Here is a 24,354-nt window from a genome sequence, read left to right on the forward strand (position 1 = left end):
TACTGTATTGGTTCCATCAGTGATTGTCAATTTGAAAGCCCCAGACCTTTCAAGGAATGCAGAATTACTGCAAAGGTTTTTTTGAACCATTAATTTTATAAGGACTGACTAAGGACTGAATAAATGCTTTTTTTTTTTTGAGTGTAAAGAATAATCCTTGTACTTGAATTCATGGTCTTAATATACTACACATGCTGACTGTTTTTGAATGTGCAACTGTTGGCTGCACTGTTCATAGAATCACATTTACCAAAAACATTGCCAGTTGCAATTTTTAAAAAATTTCATTTACTTATTATTGGATAGGGACCGAAAGAAATTGAAAGGGGAGGGAGAGGTAGAGAGACAGAGAGACACCCAGACTGCCTAAACACTCTTGAAGCTTTCCCTCTGTAAGTGGGGATCAAGGGCTTGAACTTGGGTCCTAGCGGACTGCAGTGCGTGTGCTTAACCAGGTGCTCCACCACCTGCCCATCCCCAGGTGCAATTTAACATTATTAATTTTTAATATTAACACACCTAACTAAATAACATAACTACACTAACATTGGCTATTACCATGGTTCATAAACTATATATTCAAGAAGTATTAACAGTGTTAAAATAGGGTCTCTCTAGTTCTAGTACATATACTAACCACAATCTATAATTCCCACCACTTTTATTCAAATGTGAATTAACTATTTTAATACTCAGTGTTTACTAAGGGATATTATATAGTAAAATTTAATGTTCACAGAACTCTGCATTTGTTTTCTCACCCCCCCCCCAAAAAAAAAAGAAAAAGAAAAATCCAGGTAATTTCATGACAATGAATTTAAACTCGTCAAATGATGTGCCTAGACATGGAACTCCAATTTTAATTATTTTTCAATACAGTCTACCTTCAAGCCTCTCTTTGAGTGATCACTGAAATCTCTTACATTTTTACTTCAAGTTTCTAATACTTTAATTTGTCAGTAGAATAAGTACAAATTTACTACAAGACATTTAAGGTTTGGCATAATCCAGACTCTTATTACAACTCCAGATTTATCTCCCACTACACTTTTGTTAATGTCTGATCATCTACAGTTTGAGATTTGCAAATAATGTGAAGTTTTCCAAATATGCCATACTCTTTCACATTCTATTATTCTATTTTGTGGGAAAAGCATTTTTCCCTAGGACTGAAGAATACTTAGTCATCTTTCATGACTCTATTAAACACTCAGTTTATTCAAACAGAAAGACATTCCATTTTTTTACTCTGGTCTCCTCTCTTCCTTTGAAATTAACCACAGTTCCATTATGTCTCTGTCTGTCTTGCAGAATTTGACTGGTAACTAACTACAACAGTGCCAACTCTCCAGAGCAAAGTCTGCCTATTTGTCCTAGCCTCTAAATTCAGGAGATGACATTAACATTAGACTAAACAAAGGCTAATTAAGCACAACCAAGTTATTACCTTTTTTAGATGCTCTGTTTCAAGAAATGGTGCTTTGTTTACAATTTCAGGTTTGGATGGTTGCTCTAAAGTTAAGCAGGAAAAAGTTTTTAGAATACATAGGAGGAGATTTGTGATTTGGATTATAAAAAGATAATTCATTTACATAAAGCAGAAACAAAGTAAACAAAGTAATGAATCAATTTCTCATATACATTTTAATTAAGAAATCTGACTAATTCACCCCATCCAAATTTTTGCTATATTATCTTAAAGATTATTTTAAGTGCATATAACATTTGAATAAAAATGATAATACTTTCTGAATGTTTTGTTAATGCTTAACCAGTATGGATTTGATAGTGAAAAGAGGTTAATGCACTAAGTAAGATATATTATCTCTCATTGATTATCATGCTCATTTTCCCTTATGAGTAACTTCAAACCCTATAGATGAAGACATGAACCCACATGAATCAGAACCATAGCAGTTCATGTTTAAAACACAGAATTTTGAATTCTAAATGGTCTATTGACTCAGTCTGAAAGGTAAGTCCTATAAACTTGTATTTTTTTTTAAACAAGTTTCATAGGGAATTATTGGCTACATGGGAGTTTAAGAATCATTGCTCAAACATCATGAGAAATGCAAAGTCAATAGAGGCTTTCAATGTATCTCAAGCATTACATATTAAATAAAGTCACACTATGACACTATAAATGTGGAGGAAAAGTTTCAAAGTTGAAACCTGAAAAATGTAGAGTCATTTTAAATAGGGGAAGTTCTATAAGCATAAATTCTAACAGGTTTCAGAAAGATTGATTAAAAATTTTAGCAAAGAGGTTTTACTTAAACTTATTGTAAATCACTTTATTCTAACTTCCTAGCTTTCTATTATTGATGCTTTTCAACTTTTAATTAGTTCTAATAAGTGGTTTATGGAGAATGGAGATTGTCTCACTGTTATTGATTTTTGAGCCTCCAGGAGCTGAATCATTCTTTTCTCATATAAATAGACAAAAACAACCAGCTAGTTTTTCTTTCAGAGTATTATTGTTTACCTCTCAAATATCTTTAATTTTGATTACTAAACTAAATCAATTTGGCTTTTGCATAAGTATTATTCAACTTAAAATTCAGTTATCAGACATAGTACTTCTCAAGGACACTGTAGAATCTAAGGATGAAAACAAGATGTCTTCAGAGCAACAAAGTTGATATCACCAACACTGTATGCAAAAAAAGAAGAAAAAAAGCAACCCATTCAGCGTAATACCTAGCTATTTTCCCTGTGATGATTTCATTAGAATAATGCATAATAGTTATAGGTCTGCTTGGATGTAACTGGAGGGCCTATTTACTATTAATTTTAGAAATAAAATATCCAGAGTCAATATCTATTGCTCAAAAGTAACACTTACAGAAGCAAACTAAAGAGAAAAAAAAAACAACAGAATAATACAAAGGCATAACAGAGACAATTACATTAACACACTGATCATAAAACTTTAAAACAAACACCATTTTTCAGGAAAAAATATATTATGGAGTGGGGTTAAAGTCTTCCATAGTAAACCTTGATGTTCTTGATATTTTTAATGTAACATTATCAATTTCATAATTATAACTTATTAAAATCCCCCACCACAGAGCACAATGCTTAGCTCTCATTTGTGATGGTGCAGGGGATTGAACCTGGGACTTTGGAGCATCAGGCATGGGATTTTCTTTGCATAACCATTATGCTATCTCCTCCATACCTTAAAAAAAACAATAAAACTTTCTCCCCAAAACAGCAGCCATGACAGCCTCTGGCTTCTGGTGGGGTAGGGCCTGGAATGAGGAACCTTTGATGCCTCGGGTATGAAGGTCTTTTTTTCATATCCACTCTACTATGTCATTAGTTTTTACAATTGAGTTATTGATAACACAGATCCTGCTTAGAATTCACATTATTAAAGGTGAGGGGCAGGCAGTGACGTACCTAGTAAAGTGCATATGCTACCATAGATGAGGTCACAGGTTCAAGCCCCCAGTTCCTAGAATAGGATGCAGGTGTCTCTCCTTCTCACTCCTCTCTCTTACCCTCTCTATTTCCTTCTGCCATTATCATAAAAAGAAAACGGCTGATGGGAATGGTGGAGTCATCCTGAAGACACTGTCCCCCAGTGATAACTTTGGTGGCAATAAATAAATGAAAATAAATTAGTAAATAAATAAATGTCGAATGCATTTCAAAGAATGCTACATCAAAAACACTTAAACAGAAGCACAAAAATTCTTGGAATTTAGCTAAGTTAAAGTCTTTGGGAATTAAACAGTAATTTAGTATCATCTCTCAAGGGGGATGCAAACTGTTTATTTGTTAGTCCTGAGTCAAAATTGGATGAAAAAAGTTGCAAATGGTTCTTTGGTTTCATTTTTCTGTAGTGTCCACACCTAGAACATATGGAGAGAACTGAAATACCCTCCAAAAAGTTAAGTTCTTAAAACAAAATGTGGGCAAGTTGTTTTGCTAAACTGCGATTCCATCTAGTTCACAGTATTAAGTATCAAGAAAGTTGAGCACTCAGTTCCTTTTTATGTGTGATATGTTTAAGGGGTCTCTCAACTTGACTTTGCAAACCCTGGTTTATCAATGCACATATAGTCATAAATACTGTGTGTTATAAAGGCTGGTCAGATCTATCTTGCTTCCATAAGTATTTCAAAAATACATTCTTGCTTAAGTAACATGAAATGATAGTAAATGTAGGGAAAGCCTATGAAAGTGTGTTTATAGTTTAGTACTCTCACAGTGGATATTGTAGAAGTAATGGTAATACTTATTGCATTTCTTTGAGTTATAGGCTCTTTATACTTTTGTTTCAAATCTTCTGTAATAACCACAAATTTTATATGTAATTTTCTCTTATATTAGCTTGTAACAATCAATGAGTATTACTTGGAAGGCCATAAAAGAGGACATGTACTATTTTAGCAAAATTGCATATTGATTTAAAAATGTTAAAAAATAACTTCACATGAATTGCTTTAATATAATTCAAGAATTCATAATCAAGACAGAATTGAAATAGAAAGTCATGGTTTCAATTTATTTGCATTATTAAAATAATTTTGTCAAGGCTAACACAGAGGGATAATGATAGGAGTGATGAATGCAAAAGTTCACTACATCATGTGTAGTTATTAACAAAAACTACACAGAGGATAGCTCAATTGGATATCAGAAAATGCAGGTGGCACTGATTATTCTGAGTCTAGAGTGCTTCACCTAGTACTCTGTCAACGGCCACCATTCACAAGTCCTGAAGAGTTTAGCAAAACACAATGAACACAATATCGTAGTTTATTTTCTTGACGATACAGGAAAGAGTATTTTACATACCTAAGGAAAATGAAATGTATACCGTAGTTTAAGAGCTAAACAGGTTGCTCACTTTCTGCATCTTTGATTCAGAAAAAATAGACCTGTGGCTAGCAAAATAAGATACCTGAGTAGTGCCCTGCTTTTCCACCTGTGTGATCCAGGCTCAAGCACTCAGGGCCTCCCTGCTGCACTAGAGGAAACTGGTGCTGTGGTGCCTGGTCGCTCTCCCCACCCTTGTTTCTCTCTGTCTGAAGTAATCAGCCTGGTGTCGTGAAGCCCTGTACCAACAATACCGACAAGGTGAGCAACTAGCGTGAGCTGAATTCTAATAAATAAAGTTCTAAATCAAAGTTGTAAAATAAGTGAGTGAAGTAATCAGCATTGATCATCACTAAGAAAAGGTCTGGCTTAGGTGTTAACCAAACTTTTTGTCATGAGAATAGTGTTTCGTTTTAACACCACAGACAAAAATATCTTGATATTTTAAAGTTTCTTTTTATAATAATTTGCTCAGGAAAAAAAGGACTTCTGCTTTTGAAAAGCATTTGAAAATCCCAACCAGGTCTAAACTGTAAACTATTTTGTATTCTGTATTTTGTATTTTTTATCTGGGGTGTTAACAAGAAAGACTTCTGATGACATAGAGTTTTGACAAATTTGGTCAAATAGGCTGTCCTCTTCAACTCTTTTCATTAACTTCTCAAGAAGACCCTAGTAATATTAGTGAGAAAACATTTAGGTAAGTCAAATTACTGATTTTACTGGTAGGAAGGAAATTTTAGCCCCAGACCGGTGAACTATTTCGCCCAAGACCAGAAATGAATAGCTTCCTGAGGACCAGCTCAGTGGTTTATTCCCCCCCCCCCCCAATAACAGCACTTATTACCATTTGACAATCAAAGCACCCATTTGACTTTTGCATAGCCACTGGCATGGTTTTGAGGCATGGGACTTTTAAAGGTCTATCTACTCTTACTTTCTGAAATTTTTTTAAAACTTCAAATGTGTATTAAATGCAAAGTTTGATTTTGATGCCAGTCAATTACCAATCAATTAGTAAATAAATTGGTTATAGTTGTGACAAAATAGTTGACTTTTTATGGGGGGGCATGAATTCTTGCATCTAAGAACAGCCTAAAAACCTGTGAAAGAAACCATGCTTGTGCTACATTGGAAGTAACAAAATTATTAGTCATGGCTTTCAGTGTGAATAAAATCAGTTTAATTTTGGCCATGAGGACAGCACTATGCTGCAAGCTGATTTGAGACTAACTCACGTTGACCATACTCAATTCTGTGGCACATAGAGCATGTTGCTAGGTGATTTGACAGAAGGAAACAGAGAACTGATTGATGAAACTAGTAATTCTTGAGTGACTGCAATACGTACATGCATAGAATAAAAGCCTCCTTTGTCATAGTTGCTGTTTGCTTTACAAAAAGTGACTCCAAGTAAATTCATTTAAAAAAGCAAAGTCCCTATATGCTCTTGCAAACACTTTCTTTATCATGAGCTGTGCAGTTATTTTACTGGACTTCGAGGGTCTCACGGTTTCTAGTACAAAACGCTATTTTCAAGAGTGTGTTACTTCTTTATTTAAATTCCTGTTGGCCTAGAGCCTGGAATGCAAATTCTGTTTCTGAGAATCACTTTGTTTTCAACAACATTCAAAAGAGAATGGGGTTAGAAGTCCTGACAGTGGGCGGGCTGTAAATTTGTTTTCACAATCATAGAAACCCTCAATATTCCAAAACAGCTCATAAGTTCTATTGAATTAGACAAATGTTTTATTTTCAGCTTGCTGTATGGCATTTTTAAACAAAAGGATATTCTGAAGATTTGTCACAAATAATTCTTCTCAGCTAAAATAGTCTATATATCCCCAACTTGCTATCACCTTGATATTTGGTAATTTAACATAGTGAAAAAGAAACCTGATGACAGATTAATATAGACAGCCTGTAGGATGCTGTGACTAGCTCACTGTGCCTACTGTGGTACATAGCTGACCTGTGCTTATATTTATTACATCATCGCTACTGGTTTAACTGAATAAATTTTTTTCTTTGAAAAAATGGTCCTAAGCAGTTCATCACAATTTTGATAACATCAATATGAAATGTAAAAAACTAAATAAGACACAGGACATTGGCACATACAGGAGAAAAATTAAATTTTAGAGTGCTTAATGGAAAGGGAAATGACTGGTAAAATGATTGAGAAAGGTGGGTAATTATTAGAAAGTGCTAAATTGCAAGGCAATCAACTGAAACATGTAATCTGCTTTTACAAGGTTCTTCTGGAGAACAAAGGCTTTCCTTTAAAAGTCCAAGTGCTCTTTGAATCTGTGTCACGAGCCCATAGGAGCTGTGAAGCCCATATAAATAAGAGACTTAAGTCCTGCTTACTTAGGTACACTGTGACTCACTCCACCACTCCCCCCCAAAAGGGGAAGAAATAGAAAAAGCCATGATTGATTGCTGCCGTCGGAAGGCCCTCTGGGTTTCTTTCTTTCCTTTAATAATATCTAGGTGCTGACAAACTGTCAGAATATAAAAGAAAAAATTGAAATGTGAGACTTTCAGTCCTACGTTTGGTATTTTGGAACTATTGAGGCCTATATTTCTCTCTGTCATTGCTAAAACATTATGATGTAATAGAGGTTGGGATATTTTATTTGAATATTAAAAGATAAAATGATTTAATTAGTATTTCACAAATCCTTGATTTGCATAGTGACATATATTATTATTAGGTAAAGTCAGTTGGTCATACTGGCTATAGTAAATAGTTTCGTCAACCAATCTTCTCTTGTTCTAGCCCTATTCATTTTCCTGTGGGTATATTCGATATGCACATTCAGGTCTGTCAGATTTCTCCATTTTAGGGTAATTTAAAAAAAAATCTATTGAGGATTTTGAAAAAGTAAATCTTCAAGCATTAAAAGTCAGGCTATGTATGTGCACCTTCACGCACATGTTTACTTTCATACACAGGAGTGCTTAACTCTTTAAGCCATAGAGTAGCTTGAATTTTTCCATTTGAAAATTGCTTTCCACATCAAAATGACAATTTTATGTGATTCATTCTCATATTTCCACACATATGTAAGAGATCTTTGACTATATGTATCACATATCTATTTATCCACCACAGAGTCTTTATTGGCATATGCCAGTAAAAGCGAGAGATCATATGCCAGTTTTTATTTAGCAGTACTTCACATCAGAGAATATTTTTGTTGGACAAAACAAGGGAGAATGTTGTTTTACTTCCTCTGCAAAACTCCCTTTTGAATTTCAGGCCTTTTGTTTTCGTTGCTGACAGCATTCATGAACAGAATGAAGAACTCTAATAACTCCTCTCCTGTTTAGAGACACTACACAGAGAACAGTCTTCTTAGAAAGAACATTTTCTAGTACCAGCCATCAATCCCACTTAGCAGTTGCACTGCAGACTACTTACTGAACACCTTGACTACTGTAGGTGCCTCAAACACGTTGTCCTCAGTTACTAGCATGCACACAAATCTCTTTTCATCGCTGATCCTTGCATTACTGATAGACAAGGTGTAGTTTTCTGAGAGGCTCAGTCTGTCTCTGTATTCTGGCACATCGTCGTATTGCACACTTTTCTTCGTAGAGGACCTGAAGGCAATAAATACTGGGGAGCCATCCGGCTTTTCCTAGAAATTAAAGTGACAATACACTTTTAAAATTCAGATTATGTCAGATTGCATCTAGAATTACAAATTGTCTTTGGACATATTCCTCCACCACAATAGGTATAGCTCTAAGAAGAGCAGTTTTGAGTATGAGCTACAAAGAGTAGATCTTTGGTTACATAAAATTATTAAAGATACAAGCTCTTTTATAGGTTTAAATATTCCTGTGCATGCAGATTTGTATGTTAAAACTATACCCGACGAGTGTGATGATGTTGCAAGGTGGGGTCTTTGGTATTATATTTATTTATTGGATAGAGACAGTCAGAAATCAAGAGGGAAGGGGGTGGTAGAGAGGGAGAGAGACAGAGAGACACCTGCAACACTCCTTAACCATCCACTTCCTCCCTGCAGGTAGGTACTGGGAGCTCAAACCCTGGTCCTTGCACATTGTAACTCAACCAGGTGCACCACCCACCCATCCTGAAAATGGGGGTCTTTAAGAGGTAATCAGGTTCAGTTGAGGCCATGGAATGATAACTTACTGACATTACTAGTGATATTTTAAAGGGGAAAAAAAAAGAGAGTTAGCAATGCCTTCTCTCTGCAAGGGTATAAAGAAAAGAAATGTGAAAATGTGAGCATATTGTAAAATGTCAGTTGTCTTTAAGTTAAAAGTATGTTTCTAGCCAAGGCCTAACTAACCCTTTCAATATTTTGATTTTGGGCTTCCCAGACTGCAGATCTATAAGGATTAAGTGTCTGTTGCTTGAGTACTCCATCTATAGTACTGTGTTATAGTGGCAGCAAAGATGATTAATCTGGGAATAAAAGAATTTAGCTGATTAAATATCTGAATTCATCAATAACATTCTCCTAAAATCATTTACTTTTTAAAAAAATATTTATTTATTCATTTTCCCTTTTTGTTGCCCTTGTTTTTATTGTTGTAGTTATTATTGTTGTTATTGATGTTGTCGTTGTTGGATAGAACAGAGAGAAATGGAGAGAGGAAGGGAAGACAGAGAGGGGGGGAGCTGGGGGCCTGAACCGGGATCCTTGTGCTGGTCCTTGTGCTTTGTGCCATGTGCGCTTAACCTGCTGCGCTACCGCCCGACTCCCAAAATCGTTTACTTTTGTTACAGGTTTAAAATGCAAATAGTTGCCCTGTATTATCCTATAATTTAAAGACATATGCTAGATTAACACCCTAAACTTCCATATTCATAAACTTATGTAATAAGTAATAGTTATTAACTCTATGTCACGTACTTGGAATTTTCATGCATTGATTGATTTAATATTCATAACAACCCTGTATGCTAGAGTTACAGTAGTAGTTTCACTTATAGATTATACCCTGGAGGCAGAGCTTGGTTAATAATTTATCCCAAATCCTGTTAGAGTTGGGGAAACATTTTACTGGATAGGGCACATGCCTTACTGCACATGCGACAAATGGAGTATTGATATGATCGTCATGGCACCAGGCAAAGCTCTGGTACTGTGGTGTTTCTAACTCTCTATCACTTTCACTCTGTTTCTAACTCTGTGGGGGGCGGGGGGGGAAGCCGGCTTTGATAGTGCTGAAATTATGCACTAGCTAAACAGACGGTCACATTACAATCTCTTAGCAAAGCGAAGGCTGGAGCTCAGTGACCTGGTTTCTTTATAACCACATTGGGGATGTTAAGTGTCTCTTTTCTACCAAACACGGGGCAGATGCTGGTGAGGATGAAGTACAAAGGGCTTTTTACCATGTGATAGAGGAGAAAGGAACCCTTCCTGTCTAGATTTGTTTCATTTCACTCACTCTTTCCAAACCTTCCATTTGCCTTTCAGATTACATTAAGTTTATTGCTACAGCTCACAACAATGGTACCTCAAAATACAATCATCTTATTCTTGAAGCTTTTCTGATAACTGATAACTTTAAGATTACTATTACTTTCTCTATTCTACAGTGTCAGTTCAGGTTATGTGAAAATTAATATCTGGGTTATAGTCAGAAATGTCTGTCATCACTGAAGTTTTCCAATACTGACGAACCACTTACTTTGGCAATAAATTCAGTATAGGAGATAAATTATATATTTGTGTCTCAATTCCTGGAACTTGGGGGTTTATATTACACTTTGTCCATAGGTCTTACTGTTGTATTTTCACTTTTATATGAAACCAGAAATAGTTCAGAATGACCCAAAGTGTCGGTAGCAGGAGAGTACAGAGACATGCTATGTGCTATCTAACTTTCTATGTCACTTCAAACACAGTGTGATTAGAACTTAGCAGTCCTACAGTCAAAATAGCATACATTTTTGACATAATCAAGTACTACTTAAGCATTCTGACATGTGTCACTTAATGCAACTCTCCCAATGCCACATAGAAGACTGTTCTTATTATCTTCTTCTTATTATTATTTGCCTACAGGGTTATTGATGGGGCTCGGTGCCTGCACCACAAATCCACTGCTCCTGAAGGCTATTTTTCCCCCTTTTATTGCCCTGGTTGTTTTATTGCTGTTGTGGTTATTATTATTCTTGTCATTGATGTCATTGTTGTTGGATAGGACAGAGAGAAATGCAGAGAGTAGGGGAAGATAGAGAGGGGGAGAGAAAGATAGACACCTGCAGACCTGTTTCACCGATTGTTAAGCTATCCCCCTGCAGGTGGGGGAGCCGGGAGCTCGAACCACGATCCTCATGCTGGTCCTTGGGCTTCACGCCATGTGTGCTTAACCCACTGCGCTACCGCCCAACCCCCTTATTATCTTATTTTAAGGAGATTTAAAATGGAGATTAACCTCACAGTAAGTATGTGGTAGAGCACTGTCAGTCTAAATTCAGAGCATGTTATACCACTGTAGCGGGGGTGGGGGGGGAGAACCTTAAATACATTTCCCAAACTATGTTCATAGAAATGTTTCTACAAATATCTAAGAGTAAACAATATGTAGTTAAAAAACCTAAATTGGGAGGCCAGGAGGTGGCACACCTGGCTAAGTGCACACAGTACAGTGCACAAGGTTGCAGGTTTAAGTCCATCATCCCCACTTGCGGGGGAAGCTTCACGAGTGGTGAAGAAGTGCTGCAGGTGTCTCTGTCTCTTCCTCTCTATTTCTCTTTGTCTCTATCCAATAATAAGTAAATAAATAAAGATTAAAAAAACCTAAATAGTGAATTAAACTCAAGACAATTCATAATATATTTTAATACTAAAAGCTTTAAGTAGTCCTGAGAGAAAAAGATTTTTAAATTTGACTGCCATATTATTTTCCTATACAAATATTTTTAACAGGTCAAGGAATTAGCAAAATTTTGTCATTATATTCAATGAAATACTTTAATCTCACAAACTACCTTGAGTTTTATAAAATTAAATGTTAGGAAATCGCACCTCAGAGAAACCATTTGCTGTTTTTGCTCATTAGATTGAGATATTCTATCAGTCAAAGTTACCTAGTCACTCCACATTCTCCTACCAAATGTCTACCTTCCATTCCCAGACCCACCCCACACAATTCTATACTCAAGAAAACAAAAATTGGCAATGGTTTTTAAGAATAAAATTAATAATGAGAAATTCTGTAAAGTACCTACCACACCAATACAGTTGTAAGACTGAATACCATAAGTAGGTTCATTATGTTGATGACAAATTCTGAACAAATATTTGAGCGCTCTCACTACTGGTATACCTTGCCGTTGCTACGGTCACTTCAAATCAAGCATGCATATGTAGAGAAAGGCTGTCAACTTTCACTAAACTGTCCTATACTGATTTTTCTCTGGAACTCTGTCTTTTTTCTGCCCGTAGCACTCAAGGTTGAACCTTTCCAACCAATATGATCTAAGAATTATGTGTTTATTTAATTTAAAATGGCATGGGGGCCAGGCAATGGCACAGCTGGTTAAGCGCACGCATTAAAGTGCTCAAGGACATATGTTCAAGCCCCAGGTCTCTACCTGCAAAGGGAAAGCTTCACAAGTGGTGAGGGAGTGCTGCAGATGTCTCTCTGTCTCCCCCTCCATTTCAGTTTCTCTCTGTCTCTATCCAATAATAAATAAATAAATAGATAAATAAATTAAGTAAATGGCATTTGTTATGAAAGACAGGAATTATTATTTGGACATAGTCAAAATTTATTCTACTTTCCTACATTTGTATCCAGAGTTGTATACTGCTATTATGTTCATTTGAAATTCACACTTACTCATATTCTACTTTCCTACATTTGTATCCAGAGTTGTATACTGCTATTATGTTCATTTGAAATTCACACTTACTCACAGAAGAAATTTTATCTGAAGAGTAGAGACAATTAACAAAGTCCAAGGTAGGTCACACTTACATATTTCCATTTGCCAAACATAAGATTCTGAGGTACATCAAGTCGGCAAGGCATGATAATGGTATCTCCATATGCTGAGTTTACAGTGTACAATCCAAGACCTTTAGAAAAAAGAAAGAGATCTATTTTAATTGCTTCCCTTTGCTTTGTTTAAAGGTTTGTTTTATTATTTAATTCATATGATAAAGAGAGGAGCTGGAGCACCATTCTGGTACATGTGGTACTACAAAATGAAACAGGGGCCTTGGACATGCAAGCCCTGCATCCTTCCAGCTGAGCTATGTCTCTAAAGTCCTTTCTTGAAATATTCAAGTAAATAATATCAGTTCAAGATGTCTGTCTTAATGAATGTAATCTACTATAATTTTATCTTAAAGGACACAGAAAGTATAAAATTAAAACTTGTTTCTTAAATAAATATCAACGACTTTTTGCTATTTAATACTAAGTCTTTTGTCATAAAATTCAAATTTATACACATCAAATTTTACCAGAGAATAGACTGGTAGTGTATTCCAAAGAAATATAAATCACTACATTTAGTTAAAAAAAATAATTCACTGTATTATTCATAAATGTAGGCCTCTATAAAGACCAAAACTGAATATTATTATTATTTATTTATTGTTGTTGTAGTTATTGATATCATTGTTGGATAGGATAGAGAGAAATGGAGAGGGGAGGTGAAGACAGGGGGAGAGGAAGATAGACACCTGCAGACTTGCTTCACCGCCCCTGAAGCGACTTCCCCTGTAGACGGGGAACCGGGGGCTAGAACCAGGAACTTTCTTCTGGTCCTTGCCCTTTGCGCCAAGTGTGCTTAACCTGCTGCGCTACCGCCTGACTCCCTGAATATTATTTTTTTAAGACTGAATATTATTAACTATATCTTTTGGAAAAAAATAAAGTATTAAAAGTTAAAATCTAACAAATGTACAGAATTTTAAGGAGCAAATAAGCACAAAAATGACTTTTTAATTTTCATGGCTGAAATTAGTTTAGATTTGAATTGTACATAAAATGTTAACACACTTAAAATTCATAATGTGAAAATTCTTCCTAAAATATTAGTTGCTAAATCATTATGCTAAATTTTTACTAGGTATGGGAGTCAGGCGGTAGCGCAGCGGGTTAAGCATACGTGGCATGAAGTGCAAGGACCCTCAGAAGTATCTGGGTTTGAGCCCCTGGATCCACACCTGCAGGGGAATCGCTTCACAAGCCGTGAAGCTGGTCTGCAGGTGTCTTTCTCTCCCCCTCTCTGTCTTCCCGTGCTCTCTCCATTTCTCTATGTCCTATCCAACAATTACTACAACAATAAAAAACAACAAGGGCAACAAAAGGGAATAAATAAGTAAAGATTACCTAGTAAAAAAAATTACTAGGTAATCTAACTTAAATCACATTTGCTAATAAGGTACAGAAAACTTACTAGACTTAATTCTTTAATAATAAAAACAAGTAAATTGTAAAAATCATATGTTTATTTAATGTACCATGTAGCCCTGTATATATTAATGCAGCTTAAAAGAACTCAGTTGCTTGGGTGGGGGGAGACAGCATAATGGTTATTATGCAAAGACATTCTCATGCCTGAGGTTCCAAGGTCTCAGATTCAATCCCTCACATGACCACAAACCAGAGCTGAGCAGTGGCCTGGTGAAAACCAACAATAAATCTGGTGAACTGGGAGGTGCAAGGGTTAAAAGTGTCTAGACTCTCAAGCACGAGGTCCTGAGTTCAATTCCCAGCACTGCATGTACCAAAGTGATGCTCTGGTTTTCTCTCATAAAAAAAATAGTTTTTTGTTGTTTTTTTTTTTTTGAAAACTCATCAACAACTGACCTATAAACCATTTACCTCCCACCCCAACTCCTCACCCCTGAAAAAACAGCTAGTAAAAAAAGAATTCCTCCCCCCAAAAAGAAAACTTGGGCGCTTAATTAGGAAATACGCCAGATGTTTTTGATCCTTAAGATTAAACACTTATTTCAATGAAATTCCTATTAAGATGCCATAAATGGATATAGATTGGGAAGGGACTTTAAGCAATAGAGAAAAAAAATGATATTATGTCCACCAGGTGGTGCTAGTATGCAATGCTAAAGTAGCTAGCAACACATAAATAAGACAATTTTATGACTTGTGAAAAAAAATGACAGGATGGATACCATCTTTCACCATTACTCATCAATCACAGCACATTAAAGTTTTCAGATAAAGATAAGGCTCATTAATCATAGTAAAGAAAAAAGAAAATTACTATTTTTAAATTTCTCAATTGAGGAATTGCTTAGCTTTAAAGCAGTCTTGTATCAGGGAGCATAAACATCACAAAGAACACAAATTTCATTTAAATATATCATATTACTAATTTCTAGCATTGCTAATATTACTAAAAACAAAAGTATTCACAAGGATGTATTTTTAAAACTTATTATTTGACTGAGGTTTATTAAACTTGTTTTTTATATATTCAGTACTACAATATAATAATTCTTAATCATTAAATTGTATACAGTCTCCCATATGGTAGCTTTAATTCCTTTTAATTTTAAACCACTGAAGAGCAAAAGCTGTACATGAAAATATGGTCTCTTCAGTATTGTTGAAATAAAAAATGGTTTAAGTTTTGATATATTTCTGCAAACTTGCAATCTAATCAGAATTAAGAAGTTAATTTATTTCAGAATACATTTTAAGGTTTGTTCATGTCCTGCGAAGAGGTAGGCATGTCAAGCTAAGGAAATCATTTTGTGATCTAGTATTTTGGTTTTATCAGTATATAACAATACACTTGGATATATGATAATTCAGAGATGATGAGATTCATACCTTAAACAATAGCAAAGCATGCACTTCTACCTCTTATCATTATAAAAGCACACCTTTTGACAACTGGTGGTACACCTATGGTTGGTAAAAAGTAAAAGCAATTTACAAACCTTAAGTACAAGTATCCTTTGTCAGGTATAGGGAAAAAAGAAAAATTATTTTTCAAAGAAATTATTTATGCTACTTTACAGTTTTTATTTTTCATTTTATTTTTCCTGTGGAACTTTATTAAGCTGTCTATCTATACCAACTTTTATTACAGGTTTTTAAAGCTTTGTGAACTTCTAGTACAACGTATTGCGTGACAAAAGCACAATTATAAAAGGAAAGCAACCATGTTTTTAAAGTTTTAAATAAAAAAAAACTGACACCAAATGCACATCAAAAATGATGCTTTCTCTTTTGAATTTTCAGTTGTGGTTATCAAGTTAAGACTTGATGTTCAGGAATGTGTAGATAACAATAAAATTTTGATGTTTTTCTATTCCTAGCACATATTGTAAAGGCTGTCATAAAATATTGTTTTCAACCTGTAAAGTTAAGTGGGCACATGCTCAGATTGTAAGTCTATTTTGAAGAGAAACAAACACAATGCAAAACATTGTTATGATTTCATGGATGAACTTATAGGAGAGAACCCACCTCATTTCCACTAAGGAATTTAACAAATTATCTGTGCTGTGTGAATTGGGAACTCTTCTATAAGAAGCCTTTTTTTACTTATTGATGACATCACAAAGCTGTAACTTGCTTTAACAGGTATTTGAAAATGCACAGAGGTTCTGAGACAGCATGCATAATGGTTATGCAAAAAGCTTTCATGTGTGAGACTCTGATGTCCCAGGTTCAATTCCCAGCACCATCACCTGGGGTGAGCTATGCTTTGGTAAGAACAAACAAGCAAGAACAACAAATAAAAACAAATCGAGTCTTAAAAAGAGCCAGAAGTCCAAAATTAGGCAGAATTGGACTCTTTAGGACTGAACAACCAAGCAAAATTAAGTCATGTGGCAAAAAGGGCAGCAGGTTAAAGACCAGTGCTTACAGATAGAAGCAGTAGTCTACACACTAAGGGCAGAAGGAGTGATAATCAGTTGATTAATATTAGGAGTCACAATCATGATGATTTTAGAAATAAATTTCAAATTTATTGCAAACATCAACTTTCCCCTTCTAAGAATATAGTAAATCCCAGATTCATTTTATACAAAGCTTAGAAGCTTTCATTTGTGGGAGAGCTAATATTTGCAACCTTGTGATAAAGCAGCTTCAAAGATAACTGATTCAAAGATGAGTATGAATTCTGATTTTAGAGATGTCTCAAATCTTTGATATGAAGTGGCAAAGTACCTGTCTACACTTCTAATAGCAGTAATAGCTTTAATCTTTGGATTTTGATGTCTGAATTTAATTTAGCTTACTTCTGTAGAATCCCCTTCTAAACTTCCCCCCTAAATTATTCAGTTTTACAGTCTACATTGCTATCAAAATAAGAAGCCCAGAAGGTGGCTCATGGGATATTGGACTATCCAGAATGAGGTCCTGACCATGATCTCCACAGTTACATGTATCAGAGTGATGATCTAATTCTTGTTCTAAAATTAAATAAATAAATAAACCTTAAAAATGTACTGATAAAATTTAAATGTGCACATTTTATAAAGTAGTATGTAACTAAGTGTTTTTATGAAGTGCTGTGAGACAAAGAACAATAGAAATAGAAAGACTACAAAGGAGAATTCAATAAAATTACAATGAGGTAAAGACAGCATAAGAAAAATTTCTTAATCAAATAATTTTCATTTATAGAACAAGCAAGTGTGTATAAAATAAGAGGCATTAACCGTTTTGTATTTTGTATAAAAGCAATTTAAAATGAAGTTAGGCTTGTAAAGTTCTGAAGTTAGGTGAATATTTTTTATTTTTAATTGAGATAATTACACTTATAATTTGAGCTGTGTAAAGGCATGCTTTTTCTATAAAATTTAATTCCTGGTGCGTTATGGCAGAAAATGACTTAAGTTGTAGGTAAGAGTGAGTTGTAGACAACTATCACAAGGAGAGGAGAAATTAAACCCTATGTCAACTTTATAACTAGACTGTAAACTATTAATTTCCTAATTAGAATGAAAAAGAATTGAGAGAAAAATTCTTTTTTTTAATTTAATTTATTTATTCCCTTTTGTTGCCCTTGTTGTTTTATTGTTATAGTTATTATTGATGTCATTGTTGTTGGATAGGACAGAGAGAAATGGAGAGAGGAGGGGAAGACAGAGGGGGGAGAGAAAGACAGACACCTGCAGACCTGCTTCACCGCCTGTGAAGGGACCTGCCTGCAGGTGGGGAGCCAGGGGCTCGAACCGGGATCCTGACGCCGGTCCTTGAGCTTAGCGCCACCTGTGCTTAACCCACTGCGCTACAGCCCGACTCCCAGAAAAATTCTTAAGGAGTATCAAACGCTGATTTACCATTAACTTTGTTTTGGTGATCTATATATTCTTGAGATGTATCAGTTTTCAATTTTAGAATGTTCTATTTCAAACAGAAAAATTGCAAATAATATAGAAAATAGAATGAATTGGGTCCTTTCTAAAAATTATCTTTATTTATTGGATAGAGACAGCCAGAAATTGAGAAGGTAGAGGGTGACAGGGAGAGAGACAGAGTGACACCTGCAGCCCTGCTTCGCCACTCTTGCAGCTTTTCCTTTGCAGGTGGGGATGGAGGCTCGTGCACTGTGACATGTGGGTTCAACTAGGTGCACCATGGCCTGGCCCCTCTTTTTTACATTTTGCAACATAGCATGGTAAATTGTTTTTAATCTCACATGGACTTTAGTGAGATTAGCTTGTCAAAAAGCATATTTCCTTGAACTTGATAACTCTTTTAGTTACCATACAAGGGTAAATCACATTACTCTCAGTTCCAAAGCTAAGAGTCAAACTGAAAAATTCCAACTTTGCAGAAAGTTATTTCTGGAAGTAATATTATTGGGGGAAGAAGGAGGGGGAACTAAATGTGAGAAAATTATCCATTGATTTAATTTTTATATTTATTTCACTGATTTTAACAGATTAAAATGCTAGTGTTGCTATTTGCTTCTTAATGGATTAATATACATAACTCTATTAACATTAAGCAATACATCATAACAGCAGTTCATAGAAGTGATTCTCAGTTTCACCACTACTGATATTTCAGGGTGAATAATTACTGTGGTGGCATGTGTATGTTTAGCAGCCTCCCTGCCTCAGTCCACTAGATGCTAGCTACTCTAACAATAACTATAAGAAAACCTCTGTTCAACAATTTGTTTGGCTTTGTATGTTAGCTCTCTTTTCAGCCACCAGGTTCCAGATGCTAGCATGATGCCAACCAGACTTTCCCACCAATGTGTCCCGGAGCTCTGTTTCCCCAAAGCCCCACCCTACTAAAGAAAGAGACAGGCTGGGAGTATGGATCAACCTGTCAACACCCATGTTCAGCAGGGAAGCAATTACAGAAGCCAGACCTTCCACCTTCTGCATCCCACAATGACCTTGGGTCCATACTCCCAGAGAGTTAAAGAATAGGAAAGCTATCAGGGGAAGGGATGGGATAAGGAATGGTGGTGGGAATTGTGTGGAGTTGTGCCCCGCTTATCCTATGGTTTTGTCAATGTTTACTTTTTATAAATAAAGAAAAAAAAAAAAGAAAATCTCAAGCCATGACAAATGTGCTCTGTGAGGCAGTACTGCACACTGAGCTCCCATTTGTTTGTAAACCACTGATTTAGGAACTAGCTGGTGGCTCAGTGCACGTTATCATGTGGAAGGACCAGGGATAAGACCCTACTTCCCATCTGCAGGGAAGTTTCATGAGCAGAGGAGCAGTGGTGTAAGTGTCTTTCATGCTATTTCTCCCTCTCTATCTCTGTCACCTTCTATCCAAAGAAAGAAAGAAAGAATTATAAAAGAGAGAGAACAAATAAGAAAAAAGAAGGAAGAAAGAAAAAGGAAGGGAGAAAGAAAAGAAAAGAAAGAAAGGGAGAGAAAGAAGAAAAATGTCCAGTGGGAATAGTGGCATTGTGCAGACACTGAGCCACAGTGATAACTTTCGTGGAAAAATAAATAAATAACAAATTACCTAAAATAAAAACACTGACTGGAGAGGTAGCTCCGTTGGTGGAATACATGCTTTGTTTGAGGGAGGCCCTGAAATTAATCCCTGGTTACTTTTATGTCTGGAGTGGTACTTGTTTCTTTCTCTTTCTGTCTCAATAAAAGGAATGAATAAATCAAGTTTTTTAAAAAGTGAAAACATATAATCATGTTGGTTAAAGTTCATAAAATTGACTATTGCTGCTGGCATACTTAATTACTGAGGGTTTGATCCTAACTTTCATATTCACATCTAAAGATGACCCTTCATGTAATGAGTTAATACAATGAAAATAATCAGTAAAATACTATTTGCCTTCTGCTATCCTCTTCCAATTCAATTTCTCACATTAGTTCTTGTATGTGTCCAGATCTTGACAACATGATATCACCACTAGTTTAATCAAAGATGTGGGTGGAAAAACTAATATTTGAACACTCCCCTAGGTTAAAATAATGCAAAAGAAGATAAATGCAACCATACTCTTGCATTTTGTTCTGAACATCTTCTTAATATCAAAGTTCACATTTAATCATTTTAGAGTATCAGTTCTATTTAAATAGAGAAGAACATTTTTCTTGCATCTTTCCAATGAGTATATTTCCTCATTAAAGATTTATTTCACTGGGCTGGCTGGCAAGATAGCTTACTTAGTAAGGTGTTTGCTTTGCCATGTGTGTGACTGAAGTTTAAGTCCAGCTCCAGCTGTTCTAGGGGAAGTTTCAGTGCTGTGCTATTTTTTTCCTCACTCCTTTGTCTATCTCTATCTGAAAAAGTCAGCTTGAAGCCCCAGCACTGACCAAAAAAAGCTTAATTTGCAGGAGAGAGAGAGAGAGAGAGAGAGAGAGAGAGAGAGAGAGAGAGAAAGGAGGAGGAGGGGGGGGAGGAGTAGGAGGGGAGGAGGAGGAAGAGGAGGAGGAGGAAGAAGAAGGAGGAGGAGGAGAAGAAGAAGGAGGAGGAGGAAGAAGAAGGAGGAGGAGGAGAAGAAGAAGAAGGAGGAGGAGGAGGAGGAGGAGGAGGAAGAGGAGGAGGAGGAGAAGAAGAAGAAGGAGAAGAAGAAGGAGAAAGTCAAGGAGGGGGATGAGGAGGAGGAGGGAGGGAGGGAGAAATATGTATCAGAGCACTGCTCCAGCATATTTGATACCAGAAATTGAACATGGGGCCCCAGACATTTCACGACTTACTCTCTATGGGCTAAATCATTTGCCTGGCTGCATATGCACATTTGCCATGCAAGTTCCATTGAAATTGTGAATACAATTAACTTATTTTAATGAGAAGAATAGGTTCTCTGTATTCATAAAATTCTATCAATAAGAAAGTAGGCTATTAAGTCTAACCTATCTCTCCTCATTTAAAGCTCATGTTTCCTTATTAATTTTCTGTCTGGTTGATGGGTGAGATTTAAGAAACAAAGCAAGAGTAACTACACAACGAAGCATTAATATACTATGGTCTATTTCAGTAGCTTTAGGGATTCAAAAGTGGGTGGAGAAAAGGGGCTGGAAAGGAATTGATGCCCAGTGCTCTGTGGAGGGAGATGGCAATTTGGTGGTGAGTAAGCTGTCCTGGCGTCTGTTTCTGGAGGATGTGAGACTGTAACCCCTGAAAACAGTCTTACATTATTACTGAGATCATTACTGTTCTCTTGGTTTCTTTAGTGATAGCTTGTGTTAATCATACTGCATTAGCATTTAAAATACTATTCAAGGTTAAAGAATTTAATTTGATAACAGGCTGTGAATTCTGGGGATAGTAAGTGAATTTATTGGCTACTAGATGGCCAAAATAGTAGACTTTTGTTCTGGAATGGGCTGGCTGAAGGATACTGTTTAGTATGCTCAATGCTAATATCTATTCCATATCAACTATCTAAGTAGTTACCAAAAATTGTTTACATAAGCAAAAATAGATTTTTTGCTCTTTTCTTCATGTGAAATCCAATTAGCAGTTACCATGTCTCCAGAAGATCTACATTTTTACAGTCAAATATGGGAAGTAATAAAGGTTAAAAAGCTATCTAATAGGGGTTTTCCACATCTTTAGTGAAGATTACTGGCTTATTTCTAGACTTGTGCAAATTTCATGCTTTTAATTGATAACTTGCTAGAGGAGGTACATTGAAAGTTAAAAGTCACAGAGAGAAAAATGATAGCTTTCTATAGCATTTACTTAAGAATGAAATTTACTACAAGAGTGAAATTTACTACAGGGTCCTTTTGAAAAATATGGATGGAGAAGAAAAATTCAAATATTCGCTCAAAACCACTTTCGAAAGCTTTTTGAAATATTATACATATAATATTCAAATACAATTGCTTTAATGGTTTGTGATTTATTGAATAATAAGTTTAAATCATAACTATTCTCTATAGCAAATAAAAGCCTGTCCTAGCCAGAAAATCATATTCAAATGAGCTACCCAAAGTAGAATCGAATGCAGTAACTCTGGAATGCAAAGAATTTCAAGAGGCATTACTGTCATCTATTAATATTAACAATAACTTTTCACATATTCCATTTTCCCTGAAAGTCATTATTCTTAATTGATGTGTGGGAGGAGAAGTGGGAAAGAGAACAAGATAATTTAGGAAGGTAATGAGTAGAGATGAGAAATATAGGAAGTTGTATTAAAAGATAGCTTTATCACTTCTAAAGATGACAGAGTGGGGAAAAGCTTTAAAGTTCTTATACAATCCATACCTGAACTTGCCTCTAGTTTTGAGACTTCCTGTTCCTCAAAGATTTCACCTCTGATTGCTTACTGTTTTTGTCCTAGAGGCCAATCATAACTTTGAATTATCCTATGATTTAGGAAGACTAATTATCATGGAAAAAATGTATCCACCTGCCACTGCTTCACATGTTCACTTCCTTATTTATGCATAAGTTTCATTTTCTTTGCTTATTATTTTGGGGAAGAATATTTGTGAGGTATGACTAATATGAAAATGTCTATCATAGGCTACAAAATGGAGGGAATGTAACTTATCGAGGACTTCACCTGATGTACTCTGTCACCAAGTTTTTGCTAAAGGTACACTTTTCATGAGCTATTCCAGTTAATTACTGAACATGGGAAGGATGTGATGATAGGCACAAGTCTGGGGATTAAAGAACCCTGCTGAAGGGTGACAGGGTCAGAAAGTTCCCTACATGCAAGGAATCTTCTTAAAACTGCATAACAACCTAGGACACATTCAACCACCTTTATTCCCATTTTTCTTAACCTTCTAATTCTTTCAGCCTTTGTCTCCCCTTCCATAGATATTTTCCTTAATACAATCCTTACATGTTTAATCAATCCTGGCAGCTATTCTCTGAGGAGTCCAACTAACATATGAGGGAAATTAGGCAGAACATAACTATATCGACTCTGTGATTTTAGTAAACTACTGGATTCCAGAAAAAATAGGTTTATAATATGAATATAGTTTTACAAAAAGAAACCATACTTCAATTTTGTAAGGGAAAAATAGCTAAATTAGAATAAAAAGTACCTTAGAACATTAGCAAGAATAATGATGAAACTTTAATGGTGCATTATAGTTTGTAATGCTCTTTTATATGCACTGTACATTTTCACATAGGCGTCTCACAGAAGCACTGCACAGCAAATAAACCTAACATATGGTGAACAAACTATATTATACTTCATTTTACTGGTAAGACACTATTAACCTTGCAAATTCAAGAGATCATTAAGTCAATGTGTAGTAGAGCCCAGCCTCAAGATAATTCTCAAGTCCAATTCTCTTTTTATTAAAATATATACAAAGTTATCATACACTCGTATCATGTTATATTGTGGCTAATTTAGTATTGTTGTTTGAGAATTATTAAACTCTTCCCCATATTTAGATTTATATTAAAAAGAAACCTTATAGATTTGAGGGACAGAAATAAAATATTGCTATTTTTAAAAATGTATTTGTGTAGTATAGAGAGAAAAATTGACAAGGAATGGAGAGATAGAGAAGGAGGAAGACAGAGAGACACCTGTAGCACTGCTTTACTGATTTTGAAGCTGCCCCCTTGCAGGTAGGGACTGAAGACTTGAACCCAAGTGCTTACTTGTGCCCAGTAATTTGCATTCAACCATGTACACCATCATCCCCCCCAGGTACCACTCTTCCAATGGTATGTGATATAGTAATTGAAAATACACTGCAAGAAATTATACAAAGTCCTTTCCATTATAGTTTATCTAATTCTCTAAATAGTATAGAAAATTGGAAATAACCAATATTTATGAGACTATATGTACATATATATATGTGTAGAAAAACATTTAACTGACATGATAGTATTTTATGCATTTCAAATGCAGAGCACAATAGATATATCAGATTAATAATAAAAATTATTTGATAGATAATGTGAGGGGTTTGGGATTCAAATGAAGTCCTTTTAACTTCAAAGTTTCTGAGCTTTCTCCTCATCAAAAGTATTTTTCACAATTACAACTTTTGAGTTGAAAATAAGAATTTACACAAAATCCTACATGTGAAAGTACAGCTATTTTGTTTAAATGAGCAGAATTAAAGAAACTAAGTTACTTAT

At 35.3% G+C, this 24,354-nt stretch overlaps 1 protein-coding gene across 2 annotated transcripts in view; it reads right to left on the reverse strand.

Moving 5' to 3' along the window:
- ALCAM (activated leukocyte cell adhesion molecule) overlaps positions 1–24,354 on the reverse strand; it is a 209,172-nt gene that overhangs the window by 40,276 nt on the left and 144,542 nt on the right. For both annotated transcript variants that reach the window (XM_016187702.2, XM_016187703.2), the window contains exons 2-4: positions 12,817–12,917; positions 8,264–8,483; positions 1,448–1,512 (exon numbers count right to left, since the gene is read on the reverse strand). In XM_016187702.2, coding sequence (XP_016043188.1) covers positions 1,448–1,512; positions 8,264–8,483; positions 12,817–12,917 — 386 coding nt within the window. The remainder of the gene's footprint in view (positions 1–1,447; positions 1,513–8,263; positions 8,484–12,816; positions 12,918–24,354) is intronic.

Source organism: Erinaceus europaeus, chromosome 9, assembly GCF_950295315.1.
Source record: "Erinaceus europaeus chromosome 9, mEriEur2.1, whole genome shotgun sequence".
NCBI classification, from domain to species: Eukaryota; Metazoa; Chordata; class Mammalia; order Eulipotyphla; family Erinaceidae; genus Erinaceus; species Erinaceus europaeus.